The sequence below is a fragment of the Quercus lobata genome, chromosome 11 (genome assembly GCF_001633185.2).
Source record: "Quercus lobata isolate SW786 chromosome 11, ValleyOak3.0 Primary Assembly, whole genome shotgun sequence".
Taxonomy (NCBI): domain Eukaryota; kingdom Viridiplantae; phylum Streptophyta; class Magnoliopsida; order Fagales; family Fagaceae; genus Quercus; species Quercus lobata.
The window spans coordinates 29,032,533-29,055,244 of record NC_044914.1 but is presented as its reverse complement, the minus strand read 5'-3'; the positions used below and the strand labels follow the sequence as shown (position 1 = coordinate 29,055,244).

General features: G+C 38.5%; 2 protein-coding genes across 3 annotated transcripts in view; one reads left to right on the top strand and one right to left on the bottom strand.

The window, feature by feature from the left end:
• Positions 1-22,712, bottom strand: part of LOC115968055 (serine/threonine-protein kinase TOR) — a 90,881-nt gene that overhangs the window by 16,003 nt on the left and 52,166 nt on the right. For both annotated transcript variants that reach the window (XM_031087254.1, XM_031087255.1), the window contains 7 exons: positions 20,117-20,269; positions 19,885-20,037; positions 6,909-6,980; positions 6,595-6,729; positions 6,372-6,433; positions 6,124-6,221; positions 28-137 (listed from right to left, as the gene is read on the bottom strand). In XM_031087254.1, coding sequence (XP_030943114.1) covers positions 28-137; positions 6,124-6,221; positions 6,372-6,433; positions 6,595-6,729; positions 6,909-6,980; positions 19,885-20,037; positions 20,117-20,269 — 783 coding nt within the window. The remainder of the gene's footprint in view (positions 1-27; positions 138-6,123; positions 6,222-6,371; positions 6,434-6,594; positions 6,730-6,908; positions 6,981-19,884; positions 20,038-20,116; positions 20,270-22,712) is intronic.
• Positions 11,139-13,670, top strand: LOC115968056. Its single transcript, XM_031087256.1, has 2 exons — positions 11,139-13,499; positions 13,589-13,670. The coding sequence occupies exon 1, from the start codon at positions 11,431-11,433 to the stop codon at positions 13,438-13,440; it is 2,010 nt and encodes a 669-aa protein (XP_030943116.1). The 5' UTR covers positions 11,139-11,430; the 3' UTR covers positions 13,441-13,499; positions 13,589-13,670.

Here is a 22,712-nt window from a genome sequence, read left to right as displayed (position 1 = left end):
ACAACCATTTAAACACCACAAACCAACCATTGGGGCCATTTCTAGTCGAGCAGCTGGCTCAGCCGGGGTCCAATATTCTTTGCACAAGCTGTTAAGCTCCTCCCATCGAGCCAATGCAGCAAGGCATCGCATCCGTCCTACAGAAGACCACTCATATGAAGCATTTTCAGAAACTAATACAACAAAGAATTACCTCCAAAAGTTTGAGATTCTTAAACATAGGAAGGCAGAATCAGAAAAACCTTAAAATTTAACCAGAAAAGGAACAAAAAAAACAATAATAATAATAACAAAAATGCACACAAATATGGAAGAGGTAATTCCAGGAATGGAATCTAACCTCTAAATGAAAAGTTTTGAAGAGTTTAATGTGAACACCATTGAGAAAGAAACAAAAAAAGAAGAGTAGGTGTAATAGAAATTACATTTTATTCATCAAATTAAGCATCATGCAATGGTGTGACAATAATAATAAAAGAACTGTATCTCTGATGCATTTATATACTCAAAGCAAACAACCACAACTATAAGTGATTGATGTAGGATACTGTATGAGATATTACAAAACATTATCTTCTGATCTTTTAGCTTGATACGTTTTGGTAATGCCATCTAAAACTGGGATAGGAAACAAAGATCACCATTCCAACATCACTGTGGACCACAAGTACTTGTTTCTTATTCTCATCAATTCCTAGAAGCCAACCAACTACCTCTTTTCACACGATTCACTGTTAAATTTAGATTTTTCTGTTTAACTTTTATTTCCAATAGGACCAATACTAGATCAATCTACATTTGATAACAGCCAGTAGATCTTCTTTGGTCAAAACTACTAGTTAAATTTGTTACTTCATATGTGTAGCTAAAAAAATCAACAGTTCATTTGTGATAACTCGCACATTCTTCTTGGCTAGTAAACAGTATTTTAAATACACCTCTTGCATCATTGGCTCATTTCAAATATACCTCTTGCACCCTTGGCTGAACCTTGGCTATTATCTTGACACACGGTTACTTTCCAAGGCCCAAAACATGCCAGCAGCCAGATTTGAAAAATGACAAATGCTGTTTCCAAGCACCACTGTGCAAAGTGACAATAATTGAAAATCTTTCAAGGCACTGGGCAGTCGACATACCCCAATTTGGGCAATGCATAGGAAGAATAAGAGTAGGGTTTGCCATGCAAGGCTAGAAAAGAATCCTTCACCACAATATGACGTTCAAGACAAAAGGACTTAGACTCTTGGTTAACTTAAGCTTGCAATCAGAGTGCATTTGGTAGGGAGGAAAAGTGAGAGGATGGAAGATGGATTGAGTTTTTTTTCTTGTTTGATATGAAAAGTGGAAGGGGGGAAAAAAGTATTGATTATTTATACATGGGCCAGCCATTTTTTAATCTTCCAAAATGGGAGGAAAAGAGGAGGGAAAATGTATTATATAAGTGATTTGAAAATTTTATCCCCTCAAATCTATAAAAAATAATTTAATACAACTATGTAATAGTAATTTAATAGGAAAAGAGGTCAGGCCTTGGGATGGCACATGCCTCCTGACGCAGGACAACCAGAACAAAATTAAACAACAGAAAAATAAATGAATATGACCTAAGAGTCAGCACCTAGGCCTAGTTTGGAGTCAGCACCAAGCGGGGAAACCACTAGGAGTCAGCACCTAGGGTAGACCTGGAGTCAGCACCAGACCAAAAGAAACCAAACGGCCATATTTTTTCATTCATCAAAATATCAACTATCTCCTCAAGGAGTACAATAGGTTGCTTATAAAGGATTGCTAAACCCTAATTCTAATTGGCTAGGAAACCCTAATTGCCTTATTACGAAAATAACCTTACTTCCAAATTAAAATACTAATAGCCCAATAAACTACTAAGACCTAAAACATAAAAATATAATTGACTTGTAAACATAAATAAGACTAAGTAATAATCTTCTTGCGTCTCCCACATCCTTCTCTTCTGGTTGGAGAAAACTCGACCTCGAGTTCTAAAGCATTGAAGGATTAGGATACTGACAAGTAACACTTGCTTCAAGTCTGGAATCACCTTAGGGAGCACAGAGAAAAGAAAAACCTTGAATTCCACCATGTCAAACTCTTCTGGAATAACAAAATCAATGTGTGGAATCAACATAATCTTATCTTCAAACCATTGGAAGCACTATGTTATCCACTTTCTCCACTTTAGCAAACTGTTTGTCTTCATGCACCATGGAAGGCTAATCAAAAGCATATTCATTAGCTTCTAATATCGCATTATGTGCACCCCCTAACATAATACTCTCTTTAGAAACCACCTCTTCACCTTGCTACTCTTCAATAGGTTTGTTTCCTTGCGCGCATGTTAAAGCAACACTTCTCAGGGCGTGTATGTCTTTGTCAACATTAGGCCTTGGTGTTACTTGAGGTTTCTCCACTACCACTACCAAGATATCCCAACTGAATCAATTTGTGTCTTCATTTGCTTCATCTGAGCAATCATGTCTTGAATACCTTTGATGAACTTTTCAGATAATTCCTTTAATTCCTTGGTAGATTGTTCAAAAGTGCACTAAGGACATGAAATGGGATGAGGATTCATCCTATTTGCTTCAACTTGAAAAGTACTATACTGAGATTGTGGTAGATACTTAGCTCGAAAGTATGGTGACAAACACTCATCACAAAGCTTTTCTTTCATATCTTCCCACACACTAATGGTAGGTTCATACTTTAGATAGCGGAAATATTCAAGATCCTCCCAAAACATTTGTGCTCCACCTCTTAACTTCAACTTTGCATACCTAACCTTTTTGTTATCTGCAAAATTTGCTTGCTCAAAGAATTGCTCTATCCCATTCATCCAGTTGACAAAATCCCATGGATTAGTTTTACAACCATCAAAATAAGGTGCTTTTGATATTACCAGAGCCCACTGGGCAAAAAGATTTTGCCAACTTGACTTGCTAAGTATGGCCCACTAAATAAGGCACTGCCTTGGCCTTACCAAGTAAAACCTCACGGTTGGAACACTAGTGATGAGTGGGTTGGTGGGGCTGATGGTTTGTCAATTAAAGGCAAAAGGCTGTATTGATTGATTTCTTTATTTTAAACTGGAGCTACGGGTATTGTTAATGAAATGGGTCCGGTCACTGGCTTGTGTGACTGTACAATGAGTTTGTTGTTTTGCTGGGTCAAGTAGTTTAATGGGTTTCAATTTGATTATTTCAGATGGGCCGGGTCAAGTTGTTCTTAGTGGGAAAACATTGTGGGGTTGCAAATTAAAAATGAACGGGAAGAGTTTGAACAAAAAATAAGGTGCTGGGTTTTTTAAATTAAATAAAAGGCTAGTTATTGTTACCTTGGAGATGGAATTGCTAGTTTATGGAGGGATTGCGGAGGCATGATGCTGGGCAATTGAGGGTCATGGTGGCGCAATATCAAGAAGAGGATGGTGGTGGGGCTCACTGTGGTGCGATCTGGCAGGTGAGGGATGGCAGTGTTGGCTTTCCAATGGGTGATGAGGGATGGCAGCATTGGCTTTCTAATGGGTGGTGGTGTGTGAAGAAACTTCTTGAAAGAACCTGACAGGTCTAGCTGTGGGGTTTGTTGGGTAACCTTCTGGTGGCAGAAAAAAATACAATGAATGGAGATTTTTTTTTTTGGTGATATTTTTCTGGTTCTGGATTGACTATGACGATGTTTCAAACAAATCGGTGTTTGCTCTGATACTAAAACTGATGCAGGACAACCAAAACAAAATTAAACAACGGAAAAATAAATGGATATAACCTAGGAGTTAGCATCTAGACCTAGCTTGGAGTCAGCACCAAGCCAAACCACCAAGAGTCAGCATCTAGGGTAGACCTAGAGTTAGCACCAGACCAAAAAAAACCAAACAGCCATTTTTTTTCATTCATCAAAATATCAACTATCTCTTCAAGGAGTACAATAAATTGCTTATAAAGAATTGTTAAACCCTAGTTCTAATTGGCTAGGAAACTCTAATTGCCTTATTACGAAAATAACCTTACTTCCAAATTAAAATACTAATAGCCCAATAAACTACTAGGACCTAAAACGTAAAAATATAATTGACTTGTAAACATAAATATTACTAAGTAATAATCTTCTTGCATCTCCCACATCACCTCCACCAAAAAGTGATAGATTTTTGGGTATGAGTCTGGGAATCAGCCTCTTAAAAAATAAAATGGAGATATGGCAGCATACAAATCACCTCCCAGACCCCACAAAAATAAACTTTGTGGGATAATACTTTTTTATATAATTAGAATTTAATTCAATAAATAAAATTTCTAATCTATTTTTCATGCCTTCCAACAAAAGTTGTCAATTGAAAATATTAGTCTCTTCTTTCCTTCTATTTTTTTGTTCATTTTTTTTTAATATTTTCTTTCCTCTTACTTTATATCCTTACAACCAAGGCTAAATACTTATTCTTATTTATTTATTTATTTCTTTGTTTATCTAGCAAGATACTTTCCTTATGGGATAAGTTTGAGCTACACTGTTAATAGGCAGCTCTAGTTTCAATTCTTTAAAGAAAATTACATGAAAGTTCTAATTTTTAAAGACGATAGCATAAGTCTGTACCAGATGATTGAAAATCAGGGCTCTTCATGATCATTACATCAAAAAAAAAAAAAAAAAAGTATATGATTGTGAATTGGTAAATTATTTGACATCATTTGTTTTAAATGAAAAAAAAAAAAAAAAAGGTTCAGGGGGGCTTTATTAAAATTGTAGATGACAACAAAGTCCAGACAATGATTAATCAAATCAAGTTCATTATATGACAACAAAGTCCAGATAATGATTAATCAAATCAAGCCCATGATTGTCCTATTGATCTTAAACAAAGAATTTGTGCGTGTCTTGTTGAGGGGCAGGGGGACTTCTTTTCATCTATGTTGCACGGACACGGACACGGGGATACGGCAATTTTTGAAAAATAAGGACACGACACGGTGGAGACACGGCGGTTAAATAATTAATTATATTTTATATTTAGGCATATTTTTTAATATTTTTAGACATAAAATATGTTTATGTCTAGAATTTAAATTATGTAAGAACTACAAATAAATAAACTAACACCCAAAGTAGTACAATAATACACAGTATTTAACTTTAACAAATAAATAAAACTATAGCAGGACAAATTAAAACAAAAATCACTAAATTCATAATAAATATTATAATTTTTAAGACAAAACAAAAGGCTGAGTAAATAAATACATTATTTGTGAGAGTGGGATTAAAAAAAAAATGCGTTATAACTTATAACTAAGTGAGTAACAGTACTGTGTACCACCATTACCATTCAGTCACCAAAATTGATATCCGAAAGAAAGAAGAAAAAAAACAAAAAAAAAAAAAAAAAAAAAAAAAACAGAGAGAGGAGGTCGAAGTCGTTGGACCTGTTGTCCACGCCGAGAGAGAGAGATCGCTAGAAGGGACAGGGCACGGCGTCACTCGACGTCTATGGAACTCGCCGATCAGCCCGATCTAGCTCCGGCGAGGGACAGAGGGCAACGGCAAAAAAAAAAAAACAGAGAGAGGAGGTCGGAGTCGTCGGACCTGTTGTCCATGCCAAGAGAGAGAGATCGCTGGAAGGGGACTGGGCACGGCGTCACTCGACGTCTATGGAGCTCGCCGATCGGCCCAATCTAGCTCCGGCGAGGGACAGAGGGCAGCGGCAGAGGTCAGGGGAGGGTGGGTTAAGAACTTGAGAGGTGAGTATCTCAAAATGACTTCTCAGACTCAAAATCTGTGATTTTCTTTTTTTTTCTTCACTGCTGGCGTGTCGGATGCGTCAGACCCGCGTCGGAGCCGTGTCGGCGAGTGTCGGAGAAACGAAAAAAAAAAAAAGAGAGGACACTCGCCAGACACCGGAATCCGGCGAGTCGTACCCGTTCCGGTGTCCGACACCGACACGACGCCAAAAATGGCGTGTCCGTGCAACCTAGCTTTTTATAAAGTTATTCATTTTCAAGTCATCATACTAGCATTGAAACCATAAACTATATTAAGAACAAAAACAAAACAAAACAAAATGCAATACACCAGACAATAGTAAAACCTAACATGTTAATTAAAACATACCTACAACGGCATCCAAAACTAGATGTGGACTAGATGCTTGAGAGGCTTTGGTAGTGTAAGCCCTAAGTGCATCATCCCATCGCTGCAATTTCTCATACCTAAAAAATTGCAATTCAGTGTGAGTAATCACTATATCATTTAAGATTTTCGTTTGGAAATAGTTGAAACTGCAGAGACATTAAAGAGCTCCATTATCATTTGTTTCAAGGACACAAAGATGAACGGGTTATATGAAGGCTGAACATTACCAAGACTCCTTCAATTGAACGTCTAAATTTTGCTGGGCATAAGTCAATATTCCAACTGCAGCCTAAACAATTGAATATCCATGAATCATAAGGGAGCAGATATGTTTATAACAGGGGGACATCAAAATGAAACCTCGAAAAGTAGAACTTAAATGATAAATGTTCTAACAGGTAATTTTCTTTAACGATAAACATTATAAAAGGTAATCTTTTTAAAATATACCTCGTGCTGATGTAATTGATTGTTTATATGTATTAGTGCTTCAACAACGGCTACAGGGTTAGCATCCATCTTCTTGGAGAGAGCTCCTTCAAATTCCATTTCTTTGTAGTGCAGGGCTTTAGCAAATGCACGACACTGCCATGTCATATTAACAATGTAGAAATACAAGGAACATATTAGAGAATAAGATAATATGAAATAACATGACAGAACGATAAGAGGGTTTTTTTTTTTTTTTTTAAATGTAAAATTACAGAAATTAGGTTGTTTTTGAGATTTGGTGAATTGCACAAACTATATTAGGAGAAACACACCTTTTCTGCAAGAGCACCAAGGAGGCGGATGTCAATGGGAAGAGGTTTCTCATCATGTTCCATGAACTCTGCCTGCAGAATGAGTATAAAATTTCAATAAATTGAGACAAATGCAACTGATGTTGGAAGGCAGTCCTAACCTACAATCATTGTATTAAGGCTTAACTAGGAAGAAAAGAGCTTAAAATCTTAGGAGAGAGAATGAACATCATTCAGAATCACCATGACAACATCCACCCACTCCATACCTTTGTTAATCAATTGTAGTGCAATCTCAGGAACAAAACAGCTAGATGGATCTAAGGTTAAAAAGAAAACAAACTCCCCTTGGCACGTAATAACATATACTGGTTGGGATGTCAACATGGCCCTACCAAGAAGCTGGGAATAAATCCCATCTTTTCAATCTAAGCATTTTGATTAAATTAGATTGAATGTTAGTTATGAATACAAGATATTCTCCTACATTAAATGAGAGAGAGGCCAAAAACACCTTAATGCCAAAAAGAATACAAGTATAGAAAGTCCCAAAAATGATAAGGTAGAATCAAACCTCAACTTAACTATTAACCAAGAGTATAAAAATCTATGAAAAACATTAACAGCTCCAAAATGAAATCACACATGAAGGCATAAGAAGCAACCAAAAAAAAAATCATCATTCATCACCTTGACCTCGTCTGCCACCTATCAGTGGTAAAAGCATGATGGAAAGTGATGGGGGAAGGTGGTTCTAGAATTGATCAATTATTTTCCAAGCAATTCACCATTATTCAACACAATGAGAGTTTCTTGTTCTAATTATTAGAGTTTCAGTACGAGGGCAAGAGAAATGACTTGTTCTAGATTAGAGTTTCAGTATGAGAACACTATATCAATTAGAATCTGTTTAGGAATATTTTTACTAGTAATAAGTTTTGTAGAGACTTTAATAAGCTTGCAATACGTAAAAGGAAAATAAGTATCAACTAAAATTGCTATTGATTTATCCGCTTTTCATTTAGTGGATTCCAGAGTTCTTGTGCATTCAGGGAATCACTAAGGATTTAAGGATCATGTCTAGCTAGAATGAAATGTAGCCCTTCCATGCTTACTGTTTTGCATCAATTGTATTAAATCTCATCAGCATCCCAGTATGGAAAAAGGCAACAACAAAAGCATCCACCTTATTAACAATGATTGAGTGGTAAAAATTCTCAGGACAGCGTAACAAGCAAATGATGAAAAGATTACTTGCGAACTCCATGAGATGCAGGACATTCTCATTAAGCTAATGTAGGTTAGAATTGTGTTAACAATTGGGATAAACTCAAGTGTCACACCTACATCTCGTCATTTTTTTTTTTTTTTATAAGTAATAAACTTCATTGAAAAAAGTACAGGGAAAAAAAGGTAAAACAAGGCCCACAGGCAGTGTGCTAAGAGGGCAACAATAAAAAAAAATAAAAAAATAAAAAAAACACTAAACAACAATGAAAGTACAAATATCAAGCATCTAAGGAAGAGAAAGAACATAAATAAAAAAAACTCAAGTAAGTTTGAAAAAGAAAACTTTCTGGTAATTGTTTCTCCATAATGATTAATGGCAGCCCATGTGAATTCTTTAAAAGTTCAAGGGGTTTACGGCAAAGGGAACCTCTATCTCCTATCCTCTTTGTCATTGTCATCAAGGCTAGGACGAAGATAAAATAATATAGAGAAGCGGAAGCAAGAAAGAGAGAAGAACACAATGGATTGCGTGGTTCAGCCAATGGCATACACCCACAAAATAAAGCCCCAGCGGCTACATCTTTAATGTAGGCTCAAGTCAACAATTACAGTGAACCCTTAATAGGGTATATATAGAGACTAGAATCTAGGGTTAGCTCAATATGGGCTTTCAACATAATTGGGCCTCTTGGGCCATTACATCAACATAAACCCAATACTTTGACGACATCTCATCTCCTATTTTCCGACGATACTCTCATTTTTTGTGACGTTGATCTAGACCAAATTTTATTCCTCCATCTAGTGTTTATTTGGTTTGAAGTGGTGTCTGGTCTGAAGGTGAATCTTGGTAAGTCTGAATCAGTTCCTCTGGAGGGAAGTTTCTGATCTGGAGGAGCTGGTGGATGTCTCATCTTCTATTTTCCGATGATACTCTCATTTTTTGTGATGTTGATCCAGACCAAATTTTATTCCCCCGTCTAGTGTTTATTTGGTTTGAAGTGGAGTCAAGTCTAAAGTTGAATCTTGGTAAGTCTGAATCGATTCCTGTAGGGGAGGTTTCTAATCTAGAGGAGTTGGTGGAAATTTGGGTTGTAAGAGAGGGTCTCTTCCAATGAAGTATCTGGGACTGCAATTGTTGAGAACTAAATTCTAAGAGAAGACAATCTGGAAAGCAATTGTTGAGAGAATGGAAAAGTTTATATTTGACAAAGGGAGGTATATTTACATTAATTAAAAGTACCTTTTCTAATTTTCCAACTTATTATCTTTCCCTTTTTCCTATTCCTAGTGATGTAGCTAGGCACATTCATCAGATTTCATAGGAACTTTATATGGAGGGGAATGGGAGATAAGTCTAACTTTCATCTGGTTAGAAGGGGTTAGATGGGATAAGACTTCTGCTCCACTTCAATCAGAGGGTTTGGCAATTAGAAATTTGAGACGTTTTAATGAAGAATTACTTGGGAAATGGTGGTGGAGATTTGGGAATGAGATGTTCTTTGGAGGAGAGTGATAGAGAGGGGGGGGGGGGGGGATGGTTTACCAATATCGTTCTGGCCCATATGGAGTGGGTCAGTGGAAATCTATAAGACGAGGGTGAATTGTATTTTTTAGCAGTATATCCAGTAGGAAATTGGCGATGGGTCAAAAGTGAAGTTTTGGTAGGATTCATGGTGTGGAGGTAATACATTGAAGTTGATTTTTCAATAACTATTTGGGATCAACTATGATAAGGAGGTTACAGTGGCAGATCTTATGAAGTTTTCCAATGGTGTTCTTCATTGGGATTTGCATTTCATTAGATCTGTCCAGGATTGGGAATTGGATTCGTTGTCAAACTTTATGGGGATGATTTATGGATCATCTCTTTATTTCCCTGTTGCGATAGAATTAAGTTGTAGGGTGTTTGGCCTGCTTGGAGTTTGATGGTTGTTAATCTAATAGCTTCTTGACAAGGGCAGTTTTTCAGTAATCGAAATGCTGTTATTTGGAAGGCGGTGCCGCATTGCCTAATGTGGTGTATTTGGAGAAAGAGTAATGCTAGAAGCCTTGAAGATTTGCAAGATCTGTGCCTGAACTTAAATTATTTTATTGGATATCAGTTGTGGGTTGTTATTCTTTATGTTGGATCTGGTATTTGATAGATCAATTGTAATTTGCATGACCAAATGTATTGACCCCGTTTGTATACATCCTATAAACTTGGGTGACTCTTGGTTTTCAATAAAAATTTTAATAATGAAAACAAATTATTCTATTCCATTAAATGCAGTTGAGCATGATAAGATATGATGGAAACTTAATAAGAGTAATGGTTTTGCAGTAAGTGGGTATATTACCATGCTTTGACCCTTCCTAACGATATGTCTTCCCCATGGAAGAGTATTTGGAAGTCAAAAATCCTACCAAGAGTAACTTTCTTTTCTTACATGGTAACATTGGGGAAATTTTTAACTATTGACAAATTGCATAAAAGGAGTATTTGGGTTTTGGATTAGTGTCATATGTGCAAATGTAATGGGGACACGGTGGATCACTTATTACTTCATTGTTCTATTGCTACAGGATTCTGGTCTATGGTGTTTGGTTTGTTTGGAGTGTATAGGGTCATGCCAAAGACAGTTGTAGATATAGGTGGAGTTTGGATCCACGTTTCTGCGTCCATGTTTGCGCGTTTGCGCTTTTTTTTTTTAAAGATCAGCACCTGGTGCATTGTTTATGGGACATGAACAGTGCATTAAGGCATATGAACAGTAAAAAAAAAGAGTGAACAGTAATTTTTCACACATTTAAAAATTATTTTGCTACAATGTTTTCAGTTTTCAGCAAAAGTTGTATCCAAACGAACCCATACTCGCTTCTTGGCAACAGTGATTTAATCATCATAGAAATGGAATTGGATGGAAAGTTGTTCCTCACTATCACAGTATATTTGGAGGGAGCAGAATGCCCAAAGCCCGAACTTCGAGGATGTTCAACAAAATTTGCCAAACATTAAATTGTTCTTTTTAAAACTTTGTTGGATTGAGGGTTGTGCCGCAGTGCTTGATGTGGTGTATCTGGAGTGAAAGAAATGCTAGATGTTTTGAGGGTTGTGAGCGGCCCTTGCTAGAGAATAGGTCTTTTTCTTACATACTTTCCTTGTTTGGAGTGTGGCTTTGTAGCATTTTTCTTGTTTTTCCCTTCCTATTTTACTTGATCATTTTTCTATTACACTCTCTCTCTCTCTCTCTCTCTCTCTAGCTATCTTCACATGTAATGTTTTGTCTCCAATCCAAAACAGATTTCTGATCTGTTCTGCTGGTAAGTTATGGGTGGTTCTACTTTTGTTTTTATTGAATCTAAAACTTTTGAGTTTGCTGTCGAGGAAGGGGGTTCGTTTTTCTCTTTATGTATCTATGAAAGAGGTAGGCACACCACACGTTCTGTCTGTATGGGTAAGGAGAGTGCGAAGAGAATTTTGTTTCACGTTGAGGACTTGGCATCTAAGCAAAAGCCGGGTCAGTTTGCGAGAACAGTTCGGGAGGGAGATAGAATTCTCATCATTCAGTTGGGCTCCAATGCACATGGCTCTTTTTTATTGTTCTCTGAATTAGACAAAGGCCGCCGGAGGGGTTCCATTGTCATTCCGGAAGGGAGCTTGGGGAGTGGCTGGAGAAGATTTGGTTTCCACTTGAGGAAGACTATCTTTCCGGTTAGCCAGAATCTCAGTGTTCAGAATAGGAGGACCGCCATGAAGCAGGTGGGGGTGATGGAGAATTTCCGGCAGAACCCAGAAGGAGTTGTAAACAAAGGGAAGGTGTTGATGTCAGGTTTTCAAAATTTGAATCCAGATTTTTCTTGGGGAGGGAATTCCGGGTTTGATAAGGATGGTGATGGGGCGGTTGTCACGTCAGTCATTAAGGGCGCTGCGTGTAGCAGTGGTTATATTTCGCCGACCTTGGATATTTCCTTGCGCGTGGAACGTGGGAATGATGGGCAGTGGCAGGTGATTTCTTCTAAGGTCAATGAGGTGGGCCCGGTTGCTGTGAAGCCCAGTGGTAACATTAAGTTACATAGTTTTAAAAATGTGTTAACAAAAGGTAGTGGGCCTAGGCCCCACGCTGCTTGGAAACCCAAAGCCCAAGCTGGGCTTCATATAGCTGTGACTCATAAGCCTAAGTTACAACACGTTAGCTCTAAACCCACCTTCTATAAATCTGGAGAAACTTCCTCTCCTGCTTGTATCCCCGATGCCCAGTTGTGTGAGTCTTCACCTCAGCCTAGCATATCGGACTGCCATGTTTCAGGGATCGGGTCTTCGATTTCTGCTTGTGCGAACACCGCTACTGCATGTGATTCTCCTCTCTCGGTGCCTCTCCAGGTGGTTCCTAGCTTGGGGTCTTCGGTGGCCCCCACTTTTTCTGCATGTGACTCTGTTTTTGGGCTTCCGCCGACGCTCTCAAGCAGGTCGCCAGTTTTGTCACCATTTTACAAACATAAGGTGGGTAGTAGCTTTCCGACGACTAATGAGGTAGGAATGGGGTCGGAGGAGGGGAATTTTGAGACGGATTCAGCAAGTCCTACTCAGCTAGCAGAGGGATTGGAGAAATCTGATCAGATTTTCACCAAAGCACCACAGGATTTTGGTCTTACTCTTAGTGACTTTGTTGGTGATTTGAGCAGAACATGGGGTAATTCCAATGATTGGATGATTGAATTTCGGGATGGGAGGAAAATAGTTATCCCACTCTCAGCATATCGTTCTCCTAATTCCGTATCAGATCAACTTGTTTCGGAGGGTGTAGTTAATTCAGGTAAGGATTCTTCTGTTAACGAGGGGCAAATTACTAGTTGTGTTTCTGAGTATGATGGTGTTGTGGGTTCTGTTGCCTCTGAGTTTGGGTCAGAGGGTGAGGCTTGGGACTCTGAGGAGGGTTTGTTGAATTGGGAACATTTAGGTGAACCACTTGAGGTGGCACCCCTGGCAGTGGATAACTCAGTGGTTTTGGAGATCCCTACGGTTGAGGAGAGAGAGTGTACGGTGGATGTCGACAACTCCAAGTTGTCACTTTGGGTAACTAATAAAATTAAAGCTTTCCAGAAATCTGTTGGGACCTCGTTGGAGGGGTTCGAAGAACAAGTTACAGGTTTGCTCTTAGCTTTAGAAGCTAGAAGAAAAAAGAGGATGTTGGATGTTGCCTCTCAGAGGAAGATGGTTAAGGCTGGGCATAAAGGGCATCGTGAATTAAAGAATTTATTGAGTTCTTGGGGTGAGGAGAATGAGTCAGAAAGGAGCAGGAGTGTAGTTAGGGACCGGGATGTTGTAGTGCACCAATGAATTTTAGAATTGTTTCTTGGAATGTGAGAGGGTTGAATGAGCAGGAGAAGCGTCTTCAGGTTAGCAATTTGATCCGTAAGTGGAAAGCAAATATTGTTTGCCTTCAAGAAACTAAGATGGAATTAATTAATAGGGGTGTCATTTGCAGTTTGTGGGGAGGTCAACATGTGGATTGGCTCTATTTAGGCTCTGTGGGTGCTTCAGGTGGGGTGTTACTGATGTGGGACAACAGGGTTGTGGAGAAGTTGGAGGAAGCGGTGGGTCGCTTCTCAATCTCGTGTAAATTCAAAATTGTGGTGGATCAGTTTGTGTGGGCTTTCTCTGGTGTTTACAGACCCAATTGTGATAGAGACAGATGTCTCTTATGGGAGGAGTTGTCTGGCATTTGTAGTTGGTGGGAGGTGCCTTGGTGTGTGGGAGGTGATTTTAATGTTGTGCGTTTTCCTTCTGAACGTTCTGGTTCCGCAAATTTCACTTCAGCTATGCATAGGTTTTCAGCTTTTATTTCAGAGCTAAGCCTTATTGATCTGCCTCTGGTTGGGGGGATCTTCACTTGGTCTAATTCTAGAGAGGCTGTTTCAAGTTCTAGATTGGATAGATTCCTCCTGTCAGCTGACTAGGAGGAGAAATTTCCATATGTTTGTCAACGCCGTCTTTCTAGGTTGCTTTCAGATCATTTTCCTATTCTTCTGGAGGGTGAGAATCTTATTGGAGGTAAGAAACCTTTTAGGTTTGAGAACATGTGGTTAAAGGATGAGGGCTTTTTGGAAAGGGTGTGTTCTTGGTGGGAGTCCTATCTTTTCCAAGGTTCTCCTAGTTTTATCTTGGCAAACAAATTGAAGAGGTTAAAATTGGATTTGAAGAGATGGAATGTGGAGGAGTTTGGCAATATAGGTCTCAGGGTGCAGAATTTGTGGAAGGATCTCAATGTGTTGGAAGTTATTGAGGAAGATCGTGCTCTTTCAGCTGAGGAGTGTTCGGAAAAGGATCGAATTCGGGGAGAGTTAGAAAAATCAGCCTTGTTGGAAGAAATTTGCTGGAGGCAGAAATCTAGGGCTCTTTTTCTTAAAGAGGGAGACAGGAACACAAAATTTTTTCACCGTATTGCTAATTCGCATAGAAGAAGCAATACCATCAATAGGCTTATGGTGGATGGAGAGTTATCCACAGATCCCAGGATCATTGAGGGGTGCATTTTTCAATTTTATAGGCAGTTATACTTGGAAAGTGAGGTCCATAGACCTCTTTTGGATGAGGTTGTTTTTTCTAGCATTTCTGAGGAAGATGCTAGTTGGCTGGATAGGCCCTTTGATGAGGATGAAGTGTTTAGAGTGGTCCATGATTTCAATGGTGATAAAGCGCCAGGTCCAGATGGTTTTTCTATGGCATTTTTTCAGTCTTGCTGGAGTTTGTTGAAATCTGATATTATGAACGTGTTTCATAATTTTCATGCCCATGCGGTGTTTGAAAAGAGTCTTAATGCTACTTTCCTTGCTCTAATTCCTAAGAAAAACGATGCTGTGGATGTCAAAGATTATCGGCCTATTAGTTTGGTGGGAGGGTTGTACAAGATTATCGCTAAGGTGTTAGCCAATCGAATGCGAAGGGTGGTTCACGGTCTTATTTCAGAATCTCAAAACGCCTTTCTAAAAGGTCGTCAGATTTTGGATTCTGTCCTTATTGCTTCTGAGTGTTTAGACAGTAGACTGAAGGCAGGGGTGCCGGGGGTGTTGTGCAAATTGGATATTGAGAAAGCTTATGACCATGTGAATTGGGAGTTTCTCTTGTTTTTGTTACAGCAGTGTGGTTTTTCCGACAAGTGGAGAAGATGGATCAGGTGTTGTATTTCAACTGTTAAATTCTCCATTTTGATCAATGGTTGTCCTTCTGATTTTTTTGGAAGTTCTAGAGGACTGAGGCAAGGTGATCCATTATCCCCTTTTCTCTTTGATATTGTCATGGAGGCCTTGAGTCGTATGTTGGACGCAGCTACTGTGTCAGGTCAGTTTTCGGGCTTCTCAGTGGGGAATGCTTCTGGTTCCTTGTTGACGGTGTCCCATTTGTTGTTTGCGGATGATACTCTTGTTTTCTGTGATGCTGATTGCAATCATATAACAGCTCTGCGTGAGATTCTCTCTAGATTTGAGGAGGTGTCAGGGCTAAAAATTAATCTAGGTAAGTCTGAATTGGTTCCTGTTGGGGTTGTGCCTAATCTGCATGAGCTAGTGGAGATTTTGGGCTGTAGAGAGTCTGCTCTTCCATTGAAATATCTTGGTCTTCCGTTGGGTGCTTCCTTTAAAGATAAGACGGTTTGGAATCCTATCTTGGAAAAGATGGAGCAAAGGCTAGCTGGATGGAAGAGACTGTATTTATCTAAGGGGGGCAAGGTTACCCTTATTAAGAGTACTCTTTCTAGCCTGCCTACTTATTTTCTTTCTCTCTTCCCTATTCCAGTTAAGGTGGCCAAGCGGATGGAGGAATTACAAAGAAACTTTCTTTGGAATGGTATCGGTGACGAACGTAAACTTCATTTAGTTAATTGGTCGAAGGTATGTAGGCCAGTAAAGAATGGAGGGCTAGGCATTCGGTGCTTGAGAAGGTTTAATTCTGCCTTATTAGCAAAATGGTTGTGGCGGTATGGTGTGGAGAATGATGCCCTTTGGAGAAGGGTCATTGGGGCGAAGTATGGGAATGAGTGGGGTGGTTGGTGTACAAAATCCGTGTCTGGGGCATATGGTGTTTGTTTGTGGAAGTCCATTAGAAGAGGCTGGCTGAATTTTTCTAAGTTCCTTCGGTATGAGGTGGGTGATGGTACTCGTGTGAAGTTCTGGGAGGATGTGTGGTGTAGGGATCGTCCTCTTAAGGAGGCGTTTCCAGATCTATATAATTTTAGTAGGACAAGGGATGCTTCGGTCTCTGAGGTTTTGTGCTATGCTAACGGGAGTATTTTTTGGGACTTACAATTTCGTCGCTTAGTGAATGATCAAGAGTTACAATCTTTGGATTCGTGTATGGTTTTGATCTATTCCACTAAGGTACGAGGTGTTGGTTCTGATAAACTTTGTTGGAAGTTGTCCAGCAGTCGGGGTTTCACGGTGAGCAAGTATTATCACTCCCTTTCCCCCTCTTCCGCCATTTCTTTCCCGTGGAAAATGATGTGGCAATCGAAGGTTCCCCCTCGGGTAGCTTTTTTCTCTTGGACTGCAGCTTTAGGCAAGATTCTAACTATTGATAACCTTGGAAAAGACATTTTGTTGTCCTTGAGTGGTGCTTTATGTGCAAAAGGTGTGGGGAATCTGTAGATCATCTCCTCCTTCACTGTTCTTTGGCTTATGAGATGTGGAGTATGGTCTTTTGCTTGTTTGGTATTTGTTGGGTGATGCCGCAAAGGGTAGTGGATTTGTTGGATTGTTGGTCTTGTAACTTCAGGCGTCATCGTAATATTGTTATATGGAGGATGGTGCCGCACTGTTTGTTGTGGTGTATCTGGCGGGAACGGAATGCTAGAAGCTTTGAGGGTCGCGAACGGTCCATTCTTGAGTTTAAGTCTTTTTTCTTTTTTACTCTTCTCAGTTGGTGTTTAGTTATACCATCTTTTTATTGTTTTTCTCTTCCTGTTTTGTTTGATCATTGTAATTTGGTTTCTTGATGTGTTTGCCTTTCTAGTACATTTCCTATGTACGGGGCTGTGTTCTTCTTTAATATATATTTTCCTTTACTTATCAAAAAAAAATTTTTGGCTCTTGATTTTTGCCCCCACAGTCCAATGTACTCGGGTTGGCTATTTTTTTCTTAATAAATTTTTTTGTTACCTATAAAAAAATAAAAAAAATCATTGGATTGAATGTCTATTGTGGGTTGTTTTTCTTTATATTCAGTTTGTGATTTGATTGATCATTGTAACTGCGTGATTGATTGTACTGCACCCATTTGTATACATCCCGTATACCTGGGTAACTGTTTTTGGTATCAATAAAATTTTCATTCTTTATCCAAAAAAAAAAAAAAAACTGTGGTAACATCATCCACTCAGACAATGATCTTAAAAATAAATGCTCAACTTCCAAAAGGGTCATCCCACACCCTTCAAAGCTATAAGCGTTCCTTTCCTCCAAATTCGCAAAATAATAAACAGAAGAAATCACTACATCCTAATGCTGACCAAATTGGCCTTCCTAACAAGCTAATAGATCAACCACACATCTAGGAAAGATGCACTAAAACCCAAAGAGACAAAATACCATAACCCACAACTCTTAAGCAACATCACAATTAAGAAGCACATGATCTATAGTTTCCTTACTCCTCTTACACATTAGAACTTTTCCAAACAACCATACTAAAAAACCACTCATAGTGGAATCTTACCCTCGTTGTTTTTAGAATCCCTAAATGCTTCTTTTATAACTTCAGTGCCAAAGAAAGGAGTGCTAGAGGAATAAGAGATTCTCGTTCTATTAGTCTGGTTGGCAAATTTAAAAATTTTTGGCCAAAGTACTAGCCAATATGTTGAAAATAGTGTTGGGGTCAAAGTACCAAAATGCATTTGTGGATATAGAAAAGGCATATAATCATATTCTATTCCCTACTTGTTGGATTGGTTTGGTTTTTAAGAGAAACGGAGGAAGTGAATAGCTTTCTGCATCTCAACTGTGAGATTTTCCATACTAATCCATATGAATTTCTTTGATAGTTCTAGAGAGTTGAGACAAGGAAACCTATTATCCCCACTATTGCTTGTCCTAGTTATATAAGTATTGACTTGCATGTTGTTTGCAAGCTATGGAGGATGGTTTCCAAGATGGATTTAAAATAGATGAAGAACTAGAGAAGAATTAATAGTTTCACATCTTCTGCTCGTTGAAGACACCATTTTTGTTTTGTGATGCCTCTGCAGATAATATTTTGTATATTTGGTGTGTGCTATTTTGTTTCGAGACGATTACAGGGCTAAAAATCAACTTTAGTAAGAGTAATCTGGTTCCAATTAGGCCATCAAAGATGTAGAAGAACTGGTCACTTTACTGTGTTATAAGGTGGGCTCTTTACCTATGAACTATTAGCGTATGCCATTCAAATCTTTATACAAAAAACTGCTTCAGTTTGGAATAAGGTTTTGAGAAAGGATAGAGAAAAGGTTGTCTGGGTGGAAAGTTCTATATTTGTAGAAGGGGGGCCTGGCCTTACCTAAGGGTACATTATCAAGCCTTCCAGCCTATTTCCTTTTGTTGTTTATTATTCCTACATGCATAGATAAAATATCAGGGAAATTAACAAATGGAATTTTTTGGGGGTTGCGGAAGATGGAGAATTTAAATTCCATTTGGTTGAGTGTAACATGATGTGCTCCCCTATAAAATCCAGTAGAATGGAAATGAAGGAGTTGACCACTTTTAATCAAGCCCTTTGATAGGTAAATGGATATGGGATTCAGTACACGTCCATAACACCCACTCATAAATTTCAAATCTGCACAATTTGGGATATCACCATCTCTCCCGCTTAAATTTCCATCATCGTAGGGGCCCACGTTGTGTTGTGGCACCCTCAAGCAACATGGCATTATCAAGTTTGTTCTAATACCATTTGCAATAAACTGAGAAAAGCACTAGCCACCATTTGCGTATATATCCCAAAAGACTAGTCAAATTTCAACTGGGGCTCCTCATAATCACTTAAAAACCCAAGATCCACCTAGTAAATACCCGATGTGGGACTCGGCACACCCCCACTCAAAAAATCAAATCAAATCCGCACAATTGGAGGTATCACACTTATCAAAAGGAATATTACAGTGGTTAGCAGTTAACTGGTGTTGCATGTATAAGTGTAGTTGTCAGTCTGTGCATCACCTCTGGCTACATTGTGCAAATATTTATGAGATTTGGTTCCTTGTGTTCTCTATGTTTGGGGTTACATTAGATGATTGCAAGGAAGGTAATGGACGTATATGCTTGTTGGAGAGGGCTGTAAGGTTGATATATTAATAGCCTTATTTGGAATGCAACACCTAATTGAGTTACATGCACAATTTGAGAGAAAGGAACAGTTGTACTTTTGAAAGGGCAGGGAAATCTACTATTGAGATCAAGTCCTTTTTTCTTTCTCGTTATTTAAATATTTTACTTTGATTGGGAGGGTATCTTGTAATTCCTTAATAGACTTCATGAATATTTTAAAACTTAGAATCTAATTCATTAGCAGAATACTCTTTCATTCCTGTCATACCAAAAGCATCACCTAACATATAAATCGCCACTCCCCTGACAACACCATTCACCCTTCCCACCCATTACTCACCAACTTCCCAGCTGCTCTATCACAACCTAAGCAATGTTGTTCAGAAGGAATAGTGTACTAAGAAACAAAAATCATCATCCCATTCTATCTTAGATCAATAACAAAAAAAATCCATATGCTGAAATAAAAACAAAAAAGATATACCAAGTTCAGAAGTGTTCCCAAGATTTCAGGAGGAATGTTTGGAGATGAAAAGGCCATCTCTAAGCTGCGAACTAACTGCTTTTGAGTAGTCTCATTTAGCTGTGCCCAACTGCTAACAAAACCAGCTGCAAACAACTCACGCCCAATGAAAGGCTACAAAAGCCGAGGATCAAAATCTGTATCCAAGCTCCGAAGGAAAATGTAAGGTACAAATGAATACTGCTAGCAATACCTGCAACTGTGCAAGCCTAGCACAGGTTCGTAAGGCAGGAGAAGGAGATTCCTTCAGAAGTTCAATACTAAAGTGCCTCATCCATTCTGCCCAATCTTCCTTGGTACTACGCTGAGAAGCCTCCCCAGCAGCGAGCAATCGGCCAGCATTGACCTGGACAAAACTCATACAACTCAGATCCTTTTAACCCCCATAATGTAAAAGAAAAGAATATGCAAGCAAAGGCAAACAGAGATGACTAGATCTATGTAACTGCAATACATGCATCAGTGAAGAGACTCCAGGAATTGAATTGATAGAATTATAATGGTGGAACAAATACATAACAGCAATCATATTGTAACAGAACCACATCAAACAAATATGCTAGTCACAGTAGAAAGCAGAACTAGAGCACTGTAAAATACCAGAAAATTCTAATAATAAATGTGTTTCAAGCTTACTTCCCTTAAAAAAAAATAGAAAAGGAATTGTCAATGAGATCAAACTCAAATTGCACCTCCTCTTTTTGTAAAATTAAGATGGAAGGTGGGATCTTGGGTCGAAGGCCCACTGGCGTGTGTAACTTACCAATAAAAAGGGAAAAGGAGGGGGGGGGGGGGGTGTGGTGTTGTTTGTGATTATTTGCAATTGCATCAGGACCAGTAGTTTGCATTTGACGGAAAGAAAAATTGAAGTACGTCTATAAATTTTAACAATTCTAACAAATTAAGTACATCCACAAATTTTAACAATTCTAACAAACTAAGTTCCCGTAACTTCAAATAATTTGAGTACAAAGTCAGATTCATTGAGTATTAAAGTGCATATACATATTAAGCAAAAAAGAAGAAGATTAAAATTAAAAGTATTCAGATTGAGGAGGTTTGAATTATTCCAGTCTTCAACCTCTACATTTTACTTTTATGACGGAGTTGGTTACAAACAGATAAGAAATATTCTGAAAAAATGACAGCTGGTGGAAACACCACATCAAGGACACCTAACCACTACAATATTTCAGACTCTTCAAGAAGAGTACAATATATATAACACAATAATACCACTTATACAATATTAGCTCTCTAACACTCCCCCTCAAGTTAAGAGCACGTCATATCAGCCTAGTTTGGAACAAATAAATTGTAATCTACTCCTGCATAATGACTTCATAAAGCTATTAGCGAGTTAGTCTTTAGGCTTCTCAAGTGGTGTAGTGATTTCTCCGCTTAGTCTCTTGTCTAGCATAAAATGGAAATTTACTTCAATGTGCTTGATCCTTTCATGGAACACAGGATTGGAAGCAATGTGTAGAGCAGTTTGATTATCACACAATAGTGGGATAAGGCAGGAACTGAGAACCCTAACTTTTGAAGGAAGTGTTGTGTCTGAGTTAGCTCATGGAAATACATGCCATCACCTTGAATGCTGCTTCAACACTTACTAAGAAACTTCATTTTGCTTCTTATTTTTCAACATTACAAGATTTCCACCCAAAAAGGAGCACACCCTGTGGTGGACCTCCAATCTGAAGATGATCAAAACCACTCTACACAAAAGGCCTCTAACCAAAGATGACCATTCATAAAAAATAAGCCTCCATCCGAGGCTCTCTTCAAGTATCAGACGATCTGAATAGCAACATTCAAATGTGAGAGTCTCTAGATTTCTAAAAATTAATTGCCACTAACTGCAAATGCTATATCTAGACATGACAATCTAGCCATGTCTCCTTCATCTCTCAAGACATTATTTGGATGCATAGGAGTATCTATATGGCAAGAGCCCAACAACTCCTCAGGGATATCAAGTACAAATTTCCTCTGAGATAAATTGTTACCTTGCTTAGAATGTGCAACTTCAATTCCCATGAAGTATTAGATTTTGCCAAGATCTTCATTGTGGAAATGTTTGTTGCAAGAATTGTTTCAATCTAGTTATTGCTTCAAAATCATCTCCAGTAGTTACAATATCATCCATATAAACAACTAGTATATATCCAACATCAGTGAGTAGTGGAAAATTGAATAATTTGCCTGAGAACAATGGAGTACAAAACCCATGACAACCCCAAAAAAATGGAGAACAAAACCCATGACAACCCCCAAAAAATTCCCAATCCAAGCTCTCGATGACTGCTTAAGGCCATAGAACACTTTCTTTAGCTCCACGTATACTTCCAAAAGGAGGTCACAGGTCACCATGAAGAGATGCAATCTTGACATCCAACTAATATAGAGGCCATGCAAGACCCATATATAAGAGATCTTGGCAAAAAGGGATATCAAGACTCACAATTAAGAGATCTTGGTCACAGGAGAGAATACTTCATCATAGTCAATACCATAAATCTGGGTGTAGCCCTTCACAACTGATTGGGCCTCAAGGAGGTCTAGGACAACAATATAATCCTATTTATAATCAATGTGCCAGGAGGTTAAGAAACAAGATCCCAAGTCTCATTCTAATATAAGGTGGTCATTTCCAACTCATAAACATGTCTACAACCCAAGTAAGATAGTACTTCTTGTATAGTTTTAAAGAGGGATCTTATATAGTTTTAGAGTCTATTTGGAATTCGCTTATTGTGCTAAAATTGAAAACTTTTTGCTGAAAG

Excerpts from the sequence above, each read along its gene's own strand:
- LOC115968056 (XM_031087256.1), top strand. The coding sequence starts at position 11,431 with ATGGGTGGTTCTACTTTTGTTTTTATTGAATCTAAAACTTTTGAGTTT.